The 14,422-nt window shown below is 40.7% G+C and overlaps 1 protein-coding gene across 3 annotated transcripts in view; it reads left to right on the top strand.

The window, feature by feature from the left end:
• Positions 1 to 14,422, top strand: part of CMYA5 (cardiomyopathy associated 5) — a 108,470-nt gene that overhangs the window by 35,405 nt on the left and 58,643 nt on the right. For 2 of the 3 annotated variants that reach the window (XM_061619803.1, XM_061619793.1), the window contains exons 3-5: positions 2,855 to 2,950; positions 5,632 to 5,865; positions 11,037 to 11,059. In XM_061619803.1, the coding sequence (XP_061475787.1) occupies positions 2,855 to 2,950; positions 5,632 to 5,865; positions 11,037 to 11,059 (353 nt within the window). The remainder of the gene's footprint in view (positions 1 to 2,854; positions 2,951 to 5,631; positions 5,866 to 11,036; positions 11,060 to 14,422) is intronic. The other variant, XR_009761634.1, reaches the window with a different exon arrangement.

Below are 14,422 nucleotides of genomic sequence, written 5' to 3'. Positions count from 1 at the left end.
ATTTTAATTCACTCATGCCAAATATTGCAATGTTGATACGTTCCATTTCTTGCCTGACAATTTCTAGCTTTCCCTGGTTCATGCTTCTCGCATTCCATGTTTCTATTGTGTATGTCGTACAATTCTGGACTCTCCTTTCACATCTGTGCACATCAGTTTCCGAGCTTCCATTCGGCTTTGACCCAGTTGCGTCATTGGTCACAGCGCTACTCATACTTGTCCGTTTTTTTTCCCCAGTAACTCACCGAGTGCCTTCTGCCCTGGGGATCTCATCTTCCAGCACTATGTGATGTTGCATGAGCCCAACCTATTAGAACCAGCCCCACCCATACAGCCCTGCATTACAGTAGCCTAGTCTGGAGGTTACTGGAGCATGGATAAGCACGGCAAGATTGTTCCTGTTAAGGAGCATCAGCAGGTGGCAAGTACTTGGCGCCACAGAAATCTCCTGGGTAACAAAGCTAGATCAATGAGTCTTTGGTTCAGAGCAGAATATTGACAAAACTATTTTTAAATATATTTTTACCTTTTACATTTTGAACTTTCAAAGTACTCTTACATACATTATTTCAGCAGTCCTTACAACAACACTGTATGGCTGTTGGAGGCTGTAGCTTAGTGGCAGAGCACATACTCTGCATGCAGTAGGTCACAGGTTCAATTCCTGGCACCTCCAAGTGGAGTTGGGAGAGACCTCTGTCTGAAACCCTGGTGAGCTGCTGCCAGTCAGTGTAGACAATACTGAACTAGACGAACCAGTGGTCTGACGTCATATATGGCAGCTTCTTACGTCCCTAAAGTAGGCCAGTATTAATATCTACATATTACAGATGAGGGATGGGAGCTGAGAAAATAATGGCCTGCCTAGTGAAATAAGTGTTGATCCAGAGCCTCTTTGCCATCACACCACGACAGCCTTCTAACATGTTCTGCCATGGCCAGTTACTCCAGTGATAAAAAAGGGTGAAATTCACTGATGTCCATTGCCAAATTCCCATTGATTTTAATAGAGCTTCCTGTCTTCTCAGCATATACAGATTCATACTGCAACTGTGAATGATAAGCAGTTACTAAGAATATCAGAGAAGTCACATGCCTCGGTTTCATTCTCTAGGCTAGTTTTTTCAAAGTCAAAGGACTTGAGCATATCTCATGACATCATCCCCTGGCTCTATAATTTGGAGGGGCAGCCAGAAATGAAATCTAGCCTTCATGTGCCTTGTTTCACCAGGCAAAAGATCACTTTCTTTCTTTGACCGTTCTGTCTTGTTTCCACTGTGTTCTTTGGTGCTCAGACAACAGAATACTTATTTCAGCTTTCATCAGCCATACAATATGTTCAGTGCAATAAGCTGTTGATGGTGGCTTAAAAAAAATTAAATGTTTCTCTACCAACACACACACGCGCACACACACGCGCACACACACACACTGATTTTTTCCCGGTGTATTTATCTACACACTTCGTGTAATTTGGTATGCATTTTAGAATTCCTAGGTGTTGCTTATGTTAATTTCCAGCCATGCTTTGACCTTCCTTTTTAGCTATATAGAGGAATCTGATTAGCGCCAAGAGTGTTTATGAAACACAAACTGCTTTTGAACAGATGACCAAGTGCTCCAAAGGAAGGTGAAGGAGGGCTCCTGCATGAAAGATAGTTATAACTCATGTCATGAGTGCTGTCTCTGTTATTTGGAGAACCAAATCCTGTGTAGTTCTTGAGAAGCAGATTCAAAAGCACAGGAAAAAGCAGGTCAAATAAAACTTGGCCTGTCAATTGTTTAAACATTATTGAATAAAGATTGATTTAGTTGATTAAACATAATGCCTGGAATCATGGCCTGAGTTTCAGGCTCCCCCCCTTCTATACCCCCCCCAATCCCTCCTGATGAAGTACAGGGGGTCCTCCTGAATGGTGTTCAATGTGGCTGCAGCTAGAACAGAAAATTGGCTGCTCCTCAAGCTCAATGTGCATATGGAAGTGGTTTGAAGGCAAGTACGGGCCTTTTGGGATCCTGGTCTTTAGCTTTTAATAAGTATGTCTTTTTATTTAGATCAGTATGCCTCTGAATACCAATTACTGGGAATCACAAGTGAGGAGAGTGCTGTTGCTCAGATCCTGCTTGTGGGTTTAATTTCATTTAATAAAACATGTGCATTACCAAAACCTCAGCCTGAGAGCCATTTTGAGGAAATTACTTTATCATTGAATAATAATAATACAAATAAAGCTATCGCTTGCTGCTAGGAGGAAAGACCATCTTTAATAGTTAATCTTCCATTCCCTAGTTAAGTACCATGACTCATCCCAAATCCAAGAATTTTTTTTAAAGTCCACCTTTCAGTCTCTCCCCTCTAACAACAACTTACCCCATCAATTAATCAACTAAAGCTTTAGTGGATTAATCCATTCTTAAATCTGTGAAAACTGCCAAGCTTTATAAAGAAAAGAAAAATGAAGAAATTCCCATAGTATCTCCTATTTTATTTAATCTTTTATGGAACTCATTGCCCTCTTAAATTAATCACAGATATTTGTATGATTTTCCCGATTCTGCAATGTGGTTTATGTTCTCATAAAGCCTCTTCAAATGAAGCTCAATATAATTTGCAATATGTCAGACATGAATCCCACAATGGGGGGATTTCAGGAATCTCTGGCAGTGAGACCCTACCAGCACAATGGGCCTGATCCTTGATGCAGAGCAATGGAGCACTAAGCCATAGGTTTGCATTTTGAAAGGCCTTTTAATGAAATATTAAATATTTTCTTTGTGTCTAGTTATGTGAAACATAACATTTTTTCTTCCTGACCGTTGTATTTAGATGGTTGTGAAAATTTTAATATTTCAGGGTCAATTGGATGGATTCCTAGATGTTTTGCAAGAAAGATCTTTGAAGGTTGAGGGGTTTGTCAGTGAGATTGAAGCTCTGTTTAATTCTCTTGAGGTAAGTGTGTGGCATCCGCATTGCTTCGCATACAATATCTTGAGCTCTTTCGAGATTTTTGTTTCTAAATAATATGTTTTTTTAACCCTTTTTATTTAAGATGTTTTCAAAGCTTTTTTAAAGAATGTTTTTAAAGTTGTTTTGTTTTAATGTATTTTAAGGTCTGTTTTTATGATGTTTTAAAGTGTTTTTACTGCTTTTGTTTGCCGCCCTGGGCTCCTGCTGGGAGGAAGGGCGGGATATAAATTAAATAAATATTAAATAAATAATTTTTTTTTTTATAAAGATTTGTGACATCGTTATAATTGTTCAATTGGATGGATTACAGTATAAACCTAACATTTTCTTTCTGCACAAGAGGTGACTTGATTGCATGTATGTACACACAGACACAAAAAAACCCTAATTACAGCCTTCCATAAAATATTCCATTCTGCCATTCAGAAGTCAGTTATCAGAGGGCAAATTAACAAAAAAAATTGTTTGAATCTCTGAATTTCTTTGTTTCTATGCTTTTTTGTTATAGCATAAAAGCAGCAAAATAGTATTTTTGTTTTAATGCTTATTGTTTTTATGTTGTACACCGCTTAGACATTTTTGAAATATTAAGTGGCTTATAAGTAAATAAATAAAAACTTCTGAAGGTTTGAAGTCAATTATCCTTTTTTTAAGGCCAGGGTGAGCAACTGTTTTTCTGTCAAGGGCTGCATCCCCTAAGGGGATAATCTGTTGAGGGCCACATGCCAGCAGTAGGCATGGTGAAGCAGCAGTGGGCATGGTGAAGCAGCAGTGGGTCGAGCCAGCCCTTTTATTTATTTTATTATTATTTGATTTATATCCCACTCTTCCTCCCAGCAGGAGCCCTTTTGTGGCACACCGTTTTCTCTTTCTGCCATTCCCTCCATCCCTCCCTTTCTCTGGTCAGATCTGCTCTATACACTTTAAAGCACAATTATGTCACTTCAACAGTCATGGCTTCCCCTAAAGAATCCTGGGAATTGTAGTTTAAGGGTCCTGCAAGTTGTTAGGAGACCGTTATTCCCCTCACAGAACTACAATTTCTAGAGTAGTTTAATAATCAATCCTTCTTCCCAGGAGCTCTAAAAAAATTAGGGCCTCAGGCTACCCACCTACATTTTACCAAATATTACAGTACTTGTAATAGTAGCTTCAGTTTCCTTCTGAGGATTTTAAAGAAAGATAGGAGCCTATCTAACTGCAATTATAGCAGTCAATAACTGACTTGATGGAAGAATAATCTTTAATACACTGCATAAATCAGTTGTATATAGGTCTTTAGCCTAGTGTCAGCTCCGCGTACTCTGATGGGATAGTTTCCTTCTGAGTACCTTGGGAACACCTTGTTGTTGTTAATGTGCCTTCAAGTCGATTACGACTTATGGTGACCCTATGAATCAGCGACCTCCAAGAGCATCTGTCATGAACCACCCTGTTCGGATCATGTAAGTTCAGGTCTGTGGCTTCCTTTGTGGAATCAATCCATCTCTTGTTTGGCCTTCATCTTTTTCTACTCCCTTCTGTTTATCCCAGCATTATTGTCTTTTCTAGTGAATCATGTCTTTGTTTTAGCTTCTAGCGATAGTTCTGGTTTAATTTGTTCTAACACTCAATTATTTGTCTTTTTTGTGGTCCATGGTATCCGCAAAGCTCTCCCCCAGCACCACATTTCAAATGAGTTGATTTTTCAGCACATTTTTAACATATAAATTTGCCTTATACTGAATCAGGCCATTAGTTCAACCTAGCCTCGCCTAATATTTTCTCCTTTGACTGGCAGTAGCTCCCATGGTGTCAGGCATAGGTCTTCTTTCCCAGCCCTGCTTAGTCTCTGAGAGCTCTTTGACTGGAGAAGCCAGGGACTGAATCTGACACTTTCAGCATGCAAAGCATGTGCTCTACCACTGAACTATAGCTCTTACCTTTTTATCACCAACCTGGATGGAAACATAGAGATGGCTGATTGAATTGTCATCTGGTGAAGGACACAGTAAGGCCTAGATATGCTACTGAGGTGACACCATTAACCCTGCCCTCTACTTCCCTCCTTCTGTTTCTCCCTGAGTAAAAAAACCCCCACCACTCTATGATTTCAAAGTGTTTTCTCTTATTTTGACTTAAATCTGATCCTTGATGTCTGAAGTTAAGTCATACTTTGCCTATAATTCTCAACCCACCTTCCATCATAGAAGAATGATGGTGGAATAGTTAACCCCTCTCCAGCCTTCCCCAACCTGGTGGCCTTTGGATATTTTGGACTCCAGCTCCCATCAGCCCCAGCCAGCACAGCTAAAGGTAAGGGATGATAGGAGTTTTATTCCAAAACATCTAGCGGGTACCAAGTTGGGGAAAGAGGCTATACTCTGTAAAGTAAGCTTTCAGAACAATAGCTTATGTACCTATGTATTTGAACACACAACTTACTTAAAAACTAAGGCAGAGTGGGTGAACTCGCGTGATCTCCTTTTCAATCCTTAGTGTCTCCAGATAGGACTTGGAAGACCCCTCCTTGAAACCCTGGAAAGCTGTTGCTAGTCAATGTTGATAGATCTGACCTAGGAAAAGTGGTCCTGAAATCTCCAATGCTCAGGAGAGAAAAAAATCACCAATGAATTTTTATTTTTCCTATTTTTCCAACATGTGGAATATTTTTTGTTTCCTAGGAAAACTGTAAGGAAAAAGAGCAGCTTTTAGAAGAGCAAAATGAAAGCATCATCAAGACTGTGATAGGACACCATGACAGAAAGGCACAGAGCTTTGAGGAAGTAAAGAACACCAAAATAGAGTATCTTTATGAACAGATGGTTAATTTTCAAGAATATATTGATACAGCAAAGGACACGCTGGAGACTATCATAAAGGAAACTGAAGAAATGGATGATTTTGTTTTTCTAAGTGTGAGTATAAAATTACATTAATGCTGAAAAAAATTATGCAGAGTCTTGTACAGCTGAAAAAATAAATGGACATAGACTTTACTTCTATGTACAAAACATAGGAGTATAATCTATGTACATTTGTTATAAATCTACATATAAATAGTAATTTACTCTTTATCCATCACATAACTGGGAGAGAACTTTAAGACTGCGTTCCTATACACACTTACCAGTCAATAGGGTTTACTTCTGAACAGACATTATACTGACATTATAGGATTATACTGTAAATTAACCTTCACTTCTAAAGCATTTTCTTTAGTTATGTCCATGTCATTCCACACTTCCTGAAAAATTCTGTGAACCATGAATTACAGGCATTTAAGTGGTAGTGGAAATAAAAAGACACTCTCTTGTTTTTCCTTCACCTGCTCACTCTTGTTACAGAACAGAGTATAGCAGCACTGGAATATAGAAGGAGCTATGGGAGGAGCCCTCCAAGTTGCCTTTCATGTGGAGACCTTCATGTATGAAAATGTGATGGTCTTCAATGGACAAGCAAACTGTAGTGGTCAACATTTAGCAAAGCATTAGCTGATCAGTGTAGGATTGCAGCCTGAAAGTTTTATCGCAGTTACGTGATGGCTGAAGAGTCAGTCACTGTTTGCATGGAATATTCAGCATTTGTTTCCTCAATTTTTGTGGAGAATATGAACAACAACATTCCAGACCTTTTCATCCATGCATTGTCCATGTTGTCCTCTTGTCTTTTTTTCAGGCCTTATTTGTCACAAAACACTTGTCTCAAACTGGGGTTGCAGAATCAGCCAGACTCACAAAGTGCTATTGAAGGTTCTCGGAGCTACTGTCCTCTAATTAATAACTTCCTCCTTGCTCCTTTCCATTTATTTTATGGACTGTATTCATATAGTACATAAATCCTGTATGTATATAGGATTTACAATGTTCTCTGGGCAGCTTACCACATAAAATGATAAAATAAAATTAAAAACACGGCATGCAGCATAATGAGTAGAAGCATAACCATTTTCAGAACAGAGAAGAATAAAAGTGGATAAATAACAAATACACAGCACATAATAATTCAGAACACTAAGAACAACATCTTCCCCCTGTAAATTTCTTTCTATGCATTCACATAACCACAGCGTTCCTGAATTGACCCTTGTGCAGTTTGTGTTTATATATTAAAAAGGTAAATTATTGAGCAGCCGCTCTATTTTTGTCATGAGCCCCATGGAGCATTCCTGGAGTGATCACAAGGAAGAAGAGGAAGTCTGGGATCCTGGGGAGGGGCCCAGTGGGAGGCAGCAGGAGGGGACTGAAACAGAAGGCTTCAGCACTTTTGACAGTGACAGCTCCACCTCTGTAGTTCCAATTACAACTGAAGAAATGCTACCTGACAATGAGCCAGCCCCTTTCGCTCCTTTCAGCCCCTGCCCAAGCTGCTGCTGCTCGTGCCTCCTCCTGAGGAGGAGAGATTGGAGGCTCAACCAGAGGCAGTGTCTGAGGAGGATCTTGATTAATACTGCCACTGCCATCGCCAAGGAAGCACAGCCAGATGCACAGGCACTCACAGCTTTTTGACCTGTTCGTAGGAGTACCAGATTGCAAGCCCAGCCCTACCTAGAGAAACCCTCTGCACACAAATGGAACACCTGCCTCGAGCCTGTTTAAAGGGTTTCAGGGGGCAATCTTGCTGTGGCAATCTTAGCTTGAGTAGTCATGCCTAGTCATGAGAGTTCTGTGTAATCTGTAAACTGATCTATGAAATGCTCTAAGCTGAGATTTCACATTAAACACAACAGAGAAAAACACACCAGTGAGTCTGAATCCAGTGGAGTTGGCCAGGGCAATTTGCAAACGGAAAACCAGTAATAAATGTCCCCTTTGAATGGAACAGGAACTAAGGGTCAGTTCATAAATGTTGCAGCTTTGTAGCTGAACAAGGAACAACTTGTCGCAGGGTCAATTGCTGCTTTAAATGCAAAGTGCAAAGAAGCTACTAAAAAGGCAGGGACTGGTGAAGGGAAACAGGATCTTTGCTGTAACTGGACTTACTTCTGAGTAACAATATAGTGGAATCTTGTACACTGCTAGATTTTTAATGAGAAATATAGCACTGCATTGTACTGTGTTGAACCGCAGTTGACTGCAGAAAAGCAATGGCTCTAAAGGACCCTAGTGTGGAAGCGATAATTAGACTCCAGTGATCAATCTCCTTGGGCACTTCCAGACTATTACTATTTGGGGTGGGATTCCATCACACACTGGCAAATTAAAGAAATTAATTGTACAGTTGGTTGTATAATGCAAGTAGGTTTCGCGCTCTTGCACAACAAACCCACTTCTCCCCAAAACTGTACTTTGTGTGATAATGAAAATGATAGGGAAATGCACTGGGAATTGTGAGATAACAGTTGTGCTACAGTTTTCTTTCTGTTTAAGAGGTGTACAGCAAATTGAAGCAGCGTAGGTTCCTTTAGAGTCTTAAGTCTGCTCCTGGATTTTAGAGGAGACCTGGTGAGGCTGTTATTCCTACAGGAAGCCCCAGCCTCTTTCCAATCTCCAGGAACACAAGTTTCAAATACTATTGTTTTATCACCTCATTTAATTAAGTCTCATACACTTCTAACATTTACTTTCTCTCTTATCTCCCCCACCCCTTGAGCAGTGGAGTCCCATCACTCACAGTGGCCCCATCTGCACTGTACATGTAAAGCAGTATCATACCACTTTAAACAGCCTCGGCTTCCTCCAAAGAATCCTGGAAACTGTAGTTTGTCAAGGGTCCTGAGAGAAGAACCCTATTCCCCTTAGAGTGCTACAGTTTTCAGAGTGGTTTAACAATCAATTCCTCTTCCTAGGAAACTCTAATTGTAGCTCTGTGAGGGGAATAGGGGTCTCCTAACAGCTCTCAGCAGCCTTAACAAACTACACTTCCCAGGATTCTTTGGAGGAAACCATGACTATTTAAAGTGCTATGATATTGTTTTAAATGTATAGCGTAGATGGGACCACAGTCTCTGCCTGACATCTGTCTCCAAATTCCAAAATACTTACCTATTTTGTTTAGCTTTCCTCCCTTTTGTAGGCACTGTGGACCTTCCCAGTTATAAGGTTACACTATTGCTGCTGCTGCTGCTCACCCTCACTGTTTATTTGGCTGTTTATATACTAATAAGCGTAAGGCCAACACTCCCATCCCTATCCTGCCACCATGCTAGACAATTTCCAGCCAGGCTGTATTTACATTTGGCTGTGATGAGGCCAGAGAGGGATGACGACAGGTGTCACCAGCTGACAGCCCCCCTGGCAAATTGCTTGGCACATTGTACCTCCTCACAATGAAATCAGAACGAATGCTCAGTACATAAATGATGTGATCTAACCTCTCTGTAAACTTTGTGTAAACAAATTAGGATGGATGCTCAGCATGTCTGCAAGTGGCTCTTGCAATAAATCTTGCAAAGACTATTATGAACTTTCCATGGAAGGCAAGCAAACAAAAAACAGGGATGTTCTGTGCCAGGAGGGCTGATCAGAACAGGATGGTCTTTTTTAGGAGTTCTTATGAATCTAATCAAAATAATGTATAAAGTAATTATATTTAGGGGAAAAAAGAAGCAGCAAGGAACACACAAATAATCCATAGCATAGTTCCACACACTAGTACAAGCTTTCAAGTTTCTTCCTTAGAGATTAAAATAACTTTTACTAAATCTGAGCTGATTTAGATCTTTTAAGTAGATGTTGCAGGCTTTAGAGTAGTGCTGATTAGCTGCTCAAATTTAGCAAAGTTTCTTGATTAATTTCCATGTCCTTAACCTAAGCAGGAAATGCCTAAATTAGACCTCACAAACCAGAGTGTGTCATCTTAAATGCTTTTGCTTTTAAGACACATTTAAGAATATGGTTTGAATGAATACAGATCAGGACTGTCAACAGATTAAAGATTTTTAGTTGATTTAATCTTTGGATATTATGCGTATGATCACCACATTTGGCATATTATCAAATATAGGACAAATGTTCTATTATTGAATAGACATTTGTATCAGTATTAAAAAGACACATGTGGTGGTCTTCTTGAGATGCTGAAGAAAGAATGGAATAATTTTATTTTAAAAAGCTACCACTTATTATTAGAAGGAAAGGGTATATTCCCCCCCCCATCATCCTGTATTACAGTAACACACCAGAACAGATGGATTAATCTGCCATTTAAATCTTGCAGCCCTAAACAGACACTGAAATATCTACTCTGGTTTTCTTCTCTTCTCATTCATAGTGAGCGAAGTTTTAAAAGATGGCAGATAGGCTTAAGATGCAATCCTGTGCACACTTACCTGGGAGTGAGTCCCATTGGAACACAGTAGGACTTACTCCTGTCCTGAGTAAACACACATAGGATTGCACTGTCAGCTCAGGTGCAGCTTGGAACTCTTCCCAGGCCACACCCCTCAGTGGCCCTGCGTCACAAATATTTTTTGCCTGGCCGGAATCTGTCTTTGAACTCAGATAATGCTTATTGCTTATCTAGGTGGGGGACGAAATGTTAAAACTAGCCTACTATGCAACGGTAAAGTTTACATTTCTGCTACTTGGCCTCTGGCCCCTCCCACTAGTGGCATGTGGCTCTTGGAAGGATGACCTAGAAGAGAATGCAGCCCTTGGGCTGAAAGGGGTTCCCCAGCCATACACTATAGTACTATAGCACTATACAGGAGGAGAAACGCCCAGAGCTCTGAACTGCATAAGATGCACTTTTTCTGGCTGAATCTAGAGTTGTCTCACTGGTAATTAGTTTGTACAATTAGAAGTAATCTGAAATGCAGTAGGGTTGAGAGATGCATGGTGGAATCTTAACTCATATAAAGTTATTGAAGCTTGCAGAGTCTCAGCTGCAGCTGGCAGTGGGAACTGATGACTGAATACAGATGTGTTTATCTGTGTGGCGCTGCACCTCCTGCAGTTCTGGAGGGCATGTTTCTGCTTGTGTCAATGTGCAAAATTCATATGAAATTAAGGAAAGTTGTGCCTGTTTGTACTGGTACAATGTTTGACCCACGGGACATGTCAATGAATGGAATCTCAGAGATTTGATGTCCGATATATTTTGTAATATGCATTAATCAGTTCCTTCCCCATTCTTTTCCTTCCCTTAGTCATCGGAAGAAATAAATAAAAGGTATATGAAATGTAGTTTTGGTGCATTGTAGTGAGTATTAGGATCAGCATGTCTGAATGCTTTTTAATACTTCCAAGCTCTGCTTGAAGGCATGTGTCCAGTTCCTCATTTTGGAAATGCCAGATATTAAGGAGGAAATTGTGTGCTTGGTAATGCACCTATAACTGTTTGAAATATTTGCATGTATTTTATCATTCATATTTTAAATACTAATAAATACTGCATCATTAAATTCCATCTCTCTTGCAATAGCATCTGTGCAGCTGTTTTTTAAGCAGGTGTTTTATTGTGGTTGTATAAAACCATTTTAAATTCCAGTTGCATTCTTTTAATTGCCAATATTTGTGAGTGTTCATGTTTTGCTGATTGAATTTCCATATTAGATGCAATGTTAATGAAAATGATCCTGGGAGTCTTCTTGGTAGGCTGAGCTAAATTTAAACCACAGTGAACGCTGCAATGCCAGTGAGTTCTACACTTGTCCTGGTATTTCAGCCTCCTTTGCCAGAAGGATTACATGAAGCTGTATGTAGTTTGGGATTGTTTTTAGAATGACTCCTCCCAATGATAAAATTAATATCAATCCAGGGGCTATTTTATTTGGCATTGGAAAGGAACTTTGGCTAGAGACAGACAATAGTTTTTTGTCCCCGGAGAGTTGAAAGGTGGTTTGATAATGCTGTATTGTGCATGCACTATAAAAACTTCCAAGACCACAGTGGAAAGTTTGGAAAGACTGTGTGCACCATAAGCAGTAACAGTCCCATCATAACAACTTCAAAGCCCTCTTTGTATGCTCTCCGTACATAGAAGCAATTCGTGGAGAAGGAGGAAGTGAGATTGCTGTTAGCACCGCTCTCAATACCGTGTATGCATCACTGGCCCTGCCCTTTGGTGCATATGCGTTCAGCACATCTGTAGGGGAGTGACTATGGGTCAGATGCATGTAGGTGCTTTATCCAATGGGGTCCAAATCACAAAAAGTGCCTACACACATCCAGCTACTCACATGTAGAAGCCCCTTCACACTGACTGTGTGTACATCAGACACAGGGACAGTGGCACATGTGACATCGAGAGCATGTTTCTCCTTCCACCTTCACATGTAGCTTTCACACTCGGAGGACGTATGTAAAAGGCTCAGCTGTCTCAATAAACTACCCTGTCTTCCAGTCTACCCTCAGAGAACATCTAGCATTCCCCATTGCTCATATGAACCACCTGTGCCATTTGTGTTGGAGGTCCCATTTCAGGATATCTTGAGGACCTGCTGGAGATTAAGATCTTGTCTCTGATTATATGTATAGCTATGCTGGCCAGCTTAGTGCAGAGAACTTTGCATGCAGAAGGTCCCAGGTGCAAACCACAATATTCCCATTTAATCAGGACTGGACAACCTTTTTTCTGCCAAGGGCTGTGATAACCTCTTGGAGGCCATGTCCCAGCAGTGGGCAAGATCAGGGTAAAAATGGGTGGGGCTGGAATCAAAAGTGAGTGGGAATGGAACAGAAGTGACAATGGGTGGAGCCCCCACTTTTTCTTTATATTTCTGTTATTCCTTTTTTGCCTGGCTTCCCCTCCTCCTTGCCATCTGCCTGAAATTAGGCCATTGGTCCCCTAGGACTGAAGGCTGCCCACCTCTGAATTAAAGTATTTCAGGTAGCATGGCTCAGAAAAAAAATCTGCCTGAGATTGTAGAAAGTCACTATCAGTCAGAGTAGACAATACTGGAGTAAAAGCTGACTTGGTATAAGGCAGTTTCATCTATTCAGTATCATTTTTCCCTACTAAAATAAATCCAGATTGCCTTTCTGTGTTTAGAAATGCTCATCAACTGCATGCGCTGCTCCTTAACTTGTGATAACTTTTTTATTTTCTCTAATTATGTGTTTAAAATCTTGCAGATTTTACAGTCTGTAAAATGTTACTGCTGATTCTTAGGTATTACAAATATGTTTTTCAGCCTTCTGTCGGGCTGTCTCCTAGAAACTGCAAATAAATGCCCAGCCTTTATAGAACACAAAGTGGTGAGATGTAACAATTGTGCTTAGGTACATTAGAGTGGGATAACTGTTCATTTTTGGTAGGATATTCAAAGGATCAGTTCATACTCTCACCAAAGCAGTAATCTCTACATAAAGTGGGTAAGCTGGTGCACATTTAAGCACACACTGCATCTATGATGTAAAGTACAATATAGATGGCATGAGCGAATGATACATTGGCATGATCCTGATGTTTTGGGACACAACTTTCTGTTTCAGGACCCAGAGTTAGAAGACTGGTCCCAGAAACTAAATAAATAGGCATTCAACCACCCAAGTTTGTTATCAGGTTGGAAGGAAAGTGGAGGCACCTACAAATAAGAGAGTGATTTTTACAAAGGCTGTGCAACTGCTTCATCCAAATCCTGAACAGTGAGGCAAAGTGGGCGTGTTTGGACTGAAACAAAGTCCCTACGGGGAGAGGCTCCAACCTAAAGCTATCCCAAGCAAACAGGGACACACCCACAAGTTATTTGGAGATATTCAGAGTTTTTTGTTGCTTCACAACATTAAGCTATGGAAGCAATGTACAAGATAAAAAAGAATAGAATACACAAACAGAAGCTCTAAAAACAAACAAATCGATTCAACAAACTCTAAAAACAATAAAACCATCCCTACAAATTCCAAAAACAACAAAATGTAAATGACAGCATATAAGAAAAACACCAGGGAGGGAAGGGGGGGGAGCTGGAGTTTGCTCATTGAGAGGTCTATCTACTAACCCAGGGCTAGAATCTCACCCAAACCTCTCCAATCACAGTGCTTATACGGAGGGAAGTTGATTCTATAAAACCTTTCTCCAAGTCCAGTGGTTCCCAACCTGGGGTCCATGACCCCCAGAGGGGCCAGGAAGTCATCCAGAGGGGGCACAAAGAGCCAAGAGAGGAATTATTATTTATTATTATTTTTTAAAGTCTTCAGGTTGGCTGAAACAAACTAAGTGCGAGCAACTTTCATTCTCAGCTCCTCACCCTGCCACTCAAGGAGACCAGCTGCTGATTGCTCTTCCTGAGCTCCCAGCTCCTTAACTCCTTAGGGTGAAGGGTAGCCCCAGCCTTTGCATGCTGCATGGACCAGTGGTGGCGGCAGTAATAGCAGCAGGAGAGCACAGATATGGCGGCTAACATGTATGGAGTGGGAGGTGTGTGTGTGTGTAGAGGAGGGGGTCCTCTGGCCTTCTCGCAACCCCTTTCCACAACCCATCAGACTCCTGCAATGCAAACGAGAGAAAGAGGCATGCAGCAGCGGCAACACATTCTCCCCTCCCCGTGCATTTTCCTGTAGTCCCACATAGGCCATTACCAGGCTAACGAGA

The sequence above is a fragment of the Rhineura floridana genome, chromosome 1, assembly GCF_030035675.1.
Source record: "Rhineura floridana isolate rRhiFlo1 chromosome 1, rRhiFlo1.hap2, whole genome shotgun sequence".
In the NCBI taxonomy this organism is placed as follows: domain Eukaryota; kingdom Metazoa; phylum Chordata; class Lepidosauria; order Squamata; family Rhineuridae; genus Rhineura; species Rhineura floridana.
The sequence above is the reverse complement of the archived record's forward strand: the minus strand, read 5'-3'. Positions and strand labels throughout refer to the sequence as shown.